This window comes from Scardinius erythrophthalmus (assembly GCF_964197995.2).
Source record: "Scardinius erythrophthalmus genome assembly, chromosome: 1".
Taxonomy (NCBI): domain Eukaryota; kingdom Metazoa; phylum Chordata; class Actinopteri; order Cypriniformes; family Leuciscidae; genus Scardinius; species Scardinius erythrophthalmus.
In genome coordinates this window covers 41,849,686-41,855,204 of record NC_138221.1, presented here as the reverse complement: position 1 = coordinate 41,855,204, position 5,519 = coordinate 41,849,686, and the positions used below count along the sequence as shown (strand labels likewise).

The 5,519-nt window shown below is 40.5% G+C and overlaps 1 protein-coding gene across 1 annotated transcript in view; it reads left to right on the top strand.

The window, feature by feature from the left end:
* The window catches only part of cacng3b (calcium channel, voltage-dependent, gamma subunit 3b), a 34,125-nt gene extending 28,905 nt beyond the window's left edge, over positions 1-5,220 (top strand). Inside the window, exons 3-4 of the mRNA XM_081378295.1 lie at positions 1,563-1,703; positions 2,481-5,220. Coding sequence (XP_081234421.1) covers positions 1,563-1,703; positions 2,481-2,974 — 635 coding nt within the window. The 3' untranslated portion in view covers positions 2,975-5,220. The remainder of the gene's footprint in view (positions 1-1,562; positions 1,704-2,480) is intronic.
* Positions 5,221-5,519: the final 299 nt, after the last annotated feature.

Here is a 5,519-nt window from a genome sequence, read left to right as displayed (position 1 = left end):
ATAGGAAAAGGAATAAGTGAACTGCAGTTCAAAGAAATGCAACACAGTCACACAGAGGGACATCAGTGGTTTTGCAAGAAAACATAATTATGTCATTAATTTGGACTTATTCTCTCTCTTTGGCTGCTCCCATTAGGGGTCGCCACAGCAGATCATCCACATGTTTATTTGTTTTAAAATGGATTCTCTACCTAATAATTTTGACTTGTGATACCTCTTTATTCCTGATATATTTTAATGTATTTATCTATTAAAACGGTCAAAGCATTTAAGAGCCATTAAAACAAATAGTAATTTTGACATATAGCGCCGTAAAATGTCCACCACATTGTTTCAGATATCTTTATAAAAAATAACTATATCCAAATTTGAGGTAAATCCTTTTTTTTCCTTTTGTCACATTCTGTCAGCTTCCTTAATGCATGCAAGTCTGACTGTGTAACACTTCTTTACAGCGCATACAGCGTTAGATTTTTGCATGAATGGTTCATTGATTTGCATTGTTTTTATAAAGAGTGGATTTACATAGCTATCAGTGTTTCGTTGTAAATATAAACATCAGTGTCAATTATTACATGTATGCAGTAAAGGATAATGTAAAAGCTAATTTCAGAAAAGTAATTTCATCACATTCACTGGTTATTTCATCTGTAGACATGATTGCCCCTCTTGTTCCAAAATATTTATTTCTTAGAGGATAAGCGCTCAGAAGGGCAAATGCTGCAGTGCTGCGGTATGCATAGCAATAGAGTACTGATAAGGGCAGTCAACTAGGCTATTGACATTGATCCTGACACTCTCAGACGCCCCTCCTTTAGCTTTTATCCTGTTTCTGAAGAGGCTGATCAAGCTTGATCTGAGGCAGAGTAAAGGAGCGAGGAGTTCAGCTAGTCTGAGAAGCCCCATGTGTGCTGCATTTTCTGATACAGAACTGTCCGCAAATAATTGGATGGAAGTATGAGGCATTTTGGACAGATGCTGTGTGTTGCAGTGCTCAAATCTGCGACGACTTAACTGAACACAGACATTCTTTTGGCAGAGCACCATCAGATGGCTCACTCGGGATGGAACCTTCAAATGCTTGGTTATTAGACCAAATGCCTCTGTATTGCTTTTTAATTCTCTTAACATCAATGAGAGAAGAGCAGAGGAGACAGTCTGATTTATACCATAAATCTAAAACATACCAACCTATGTGTATCATAAAGTAAGTAATTATGTCAGTAAATCTTATAGGGATAGCTCACCAAAAATGTCATGATCTTTTCACCATCATGTTGTTTGAAATGTTTGATTTTTCAGTGGAACTCTAAAGGAGTTATTTAGCCGAATGTCTAGGTTGCTTTTTTCCATACAGCAAAATTAAGTACCTTTTAGCGCTTTATTGAAAATACTTATTAACTAATAAAAATGTTAAAGAAACAAACTTTTAAGTGGCATCCTTCTGCTGAATATAAAATATAGTTCCTGACATGTGAACTGTATTGTAAAAGTGTGATCTCCCAGTCTGTACCTTTTACAGTGACACTAATTTGGTTGGGTTTGCTTGTATCATCCCTCAGGAGCGGTGAGAGCGTCCAGCATCTTCCCCATCATGAGCGTTGGGCTTCTGTTCATGGGAGGTTTGTGTGTGGCTGCCAGTGAGTTTTACAGGAGCAGACACAATGTCATCCTCAGTGCTGGAATCTTCTTTGTCTCTGCTGGTAAGAGATTAAACCCACGGCATCAGTGCGAGCGCTCTCAGCCTGTTTATATTTTTAGCTTTAGCATATTTCACTCTTACCACAGGCAATTGTCCAATCCAGGGCTTCCCCACATGATAGAAAGTATCGTTGGGTTCCGAATACAGCATGTTGAAAATAGATTAGTTCACAGACAGGTTAGGATGTCGTTCTCCCCATAGACTCTGCAGATCCGTGTTGACTTCCCAGATTAACTCTGATTATTGACAAAGGAAATGGATGGGCCGGCTAGAGCAGTGTAAACAAACAGCAGGCCAGCATATTGACCCAGTGCTGTAGTTCTGGCCTGGAAAGGGGTGGCAGACGGGGATCCTCAAACAGAACTGCATGTTGGTCAAATATTTAGAGAAGGCCCCATTAGGACCTCATGAGCACACAAATGAGCCCAACTCCCTCCGTTAGACCTGAATTATGATGAATCAATCCTCATGATTGCAGCGAACGCACTGCCGATGACTGAGCGTTGCTTTGTACACAACAATGTGCTTCAAATCGCCTCATCCTATTGGTTATGATCTAAATATTCAACTGCAAACTGGTAATTATTTATCCTTCAATGTGATGGCGATGATAAAAAGCTCATTAAAATGTTTCAATTGTTCTTTTTTTTTTCTTTGTTCCGCATGGCTGATAAGCGATGCATTCTTGTGTAATGATACGGAATGATGAGCCACAGCTGCGTGCTGAGCCATAACTTTCTCTCTCTCGCCCTCTCCTCTGCTTTTACTCTTCACGCAGGCCTAAGTAACATCATCGGCATTATCGTGTACATATCTGCCAATTCAGGTGACCCGGGCCAGAGCGACTCGAAGAAGAGCTACTCGTACGGCTGGTCTTTCTACTTCGGCGCCCTGTCCTTCATAATGGCCGAGATGGTGGGCGTGCTCGCCGTGCACATGTTCATCGAGAAACACCGGAAGCTGCGTGCCAAGTCCCGCACCGAGCTGATCAAAAAATCGGCCTTCAGTCGCATCCCCAGCTACCGCTACCGCTTCCGCCGGCGTTCCAGCTGCCGCTCCAGTGAGCCCGCCTCCCGTGACGCTTCGCCCATGGGCAAGAGCGGGTACACGGGCCCCGCTGCGGCAGACATCTCCATGTACACCCTGTCCAGGGATCCCTCCAAGGCGGCAATGGGTGCCTTGCTCAACTCCGAGAGGGAGTTTTTGCAGGCTCACAACTCCAACGCTAAGGACTTCAAAGATGCTGCCAACAGGAGGACCACTCCAGTCTGAGAGAGTATAAGCACAGAGGAAGTGCCATGGCCAAGACGTTACAACCACAGACTTGAGCTGGACCCCAGCAGGAAGAAGAATTCACTCGAGGCCTGCAGGGCTATAACCCTCTTTCTATAACAGTATATATAATATAGATGGTAATTGTTAGATCATTGGTGCTTCCTTTTAATCCTCATTTTTCAGTCTCTGTTTCTGTTGTTTCTCCTGAGTCACACATCCCTTCCCCTAAGGGCTACTCGAGTAGAATGCTAGTCCTCTCCTCAGTGTCATTCATTTTGGATTTGAAGTTCCTAAAGTGCACAAAGGTAGCCCAGCGAAACTGTGACGCCCTCTGAGGGGAGGATTGTTCCGCTTCTGACTGATGAACCGAAAGGCTGTCCCGATACTCGCCTTATGCACAGCTCAGTAGCCCATAGCTGTGAGTGCCGCCTCACAATCACAAGATTGTATACAATTGTTGGTTTCTCTCCCGGGTCGTAACTTGAGCCCACAACTAGTGCCACTGTCTAATGCTGATCACCCCCACTCATCCCACCTACAGTACACACTGCCCACGGGCTACTTGGCCGGGCTCTGCATGCCATTCACGCAGTTATTTTATTTTTTTACGTTTACTCCCAATATTTCCATTTCAAACACCCCAGATTCCCCTGCATAAACTTTTATAACAGGGTTAAAGTGCGTGTTATTAAATATGATATTTTAGCCCACCAAAGTTTTTTGGTAGTACATTGTTTTCATTGAGATTTAAAAAAGTATAATATATAGCGAAAGGTTTTCTGTGAGATTTCCTTGATAACAGGTTTATTGGAGGCCCTTGTGCTTATTAATATGGATATTGTGGTCATTATTGCTGTAGAGTTTTCTTCATCTGTTAGCGAAAGAAAAGCAGTTGGCTGCCAAATGTAGATTTCTTAATTGTGTATTGTTGAAATATTTTTAGAGAAAAAATTGTTCACCAAAAGCTGGGCATCAAGAGTCAAAAGGACCTGCCCTATCTACTTGGATCCTTCACATATCATGAATAGACAAGCCTCTAAATGGGCTGATGGGATTTTCAGGTTCCAGTCCAAACAACAAACGCTATGCTTATGACCATGCAACACCTCTTTGAAAATATATACTGCTCCTTCTATCTACATTAATGCTACATCAATGCTATACTGAACTTAACTACAAAATATAAATGTATACTGTACTTTAGTTGCTTAGTTAATGTTATCAATATCATACTGATTAATATTAAACTCCAAGGGCTTTTGGTTTTCAAACAACAAGCATACAAGGGCTTTAAAGAAGTTTAGCCAACAGAGAAAACAACAAATCTGCCCTTAAAATTGTTCAATTGAAAGAAAAACACATTCAGACGTGATGATATAATGTATACTATAAGTTTTCCTTTGCATTGGTCACAATTATTAATCCATGTGTCAGTTAGGTACAGTAGAAATGGAAGTAGATCTTGAAACATCTATAACAATGTAGTTTTTCCAGAAATTCACCTCATTTCAGAACCCCCAAAAGCTGACGTGCATGTACTTTAGCTTTCAGATTCATGCAAGCCAGTCGCTCATCTCCAGTTTTATTTCATTCAGCTTACTGAAGTCATGCTAAAGATCTGCCGCCTCACTGGAAATATTACTGTAAATGTTGCCTTTAGTTTGGATCCACTTTATGTTGTGAAATCGTGCTGTTCTGGGTCCAAAACTAAGTGTTTCATATTTGAAGGAGTCCACCAGAGTGCGTCCGGCACAGTTGAACAGTTTAACCCTTCAAGTCTCTCTCAGAGCACCTAGTGCCTGTCTCTTCTGCCTACTCCGAGCACCCATCGCTTTCGTTCGCTTGCTCCTTCATCTCCATCACAATATTGCATCAGCTCCTCTTTACCAGGACTGTTATTGCTCAGCCAATCACATCCATAGAGTCTTAGGCCCTGTCACTCACCACTTAGGCCTGCAACATTGTGTACGTGACCTCTCAATGAAAACAGCAGTCTCAGCTCGATACGTGCTGTAGAAAAAAAAGCACACCTTTTAAATACAGTAGTTTACATCAATAAAGATAATAGTCGGAGAGATATTTAAAGATTTAGAAAAATAAAGTCAGTTTCAAGAATGCCAACAATGCACTCTTTGTCTTCTTCACAAAATGTGTGCAAACTGACCATCTTATTTGAAATAATGCACAAACAGGGTTTTGGTTCAGAATCAGGGATGGAAAAATATTAAAGTCAACATGAAATCAAAATCGACCCGATTTACTTTCTTAATTCACATTACAGGTGCAATCAGTGCACATTATTCCAAAGTAATATATATTCATATATATATATATATATATATATATATATATATATATATATATATATATATATATATATATATATATATATATATATATATAATAAAAATGTTTATTCATAAACTTTCATGAAAATTCTAACTGGTTTTCCTTTTCGGCTAATGTCAGCAATAGGGCTCCATACTAATTACAATTACAATTGCACCTAACTACCTTTAGTAGTGAGTTCAAGGCTGTTTCG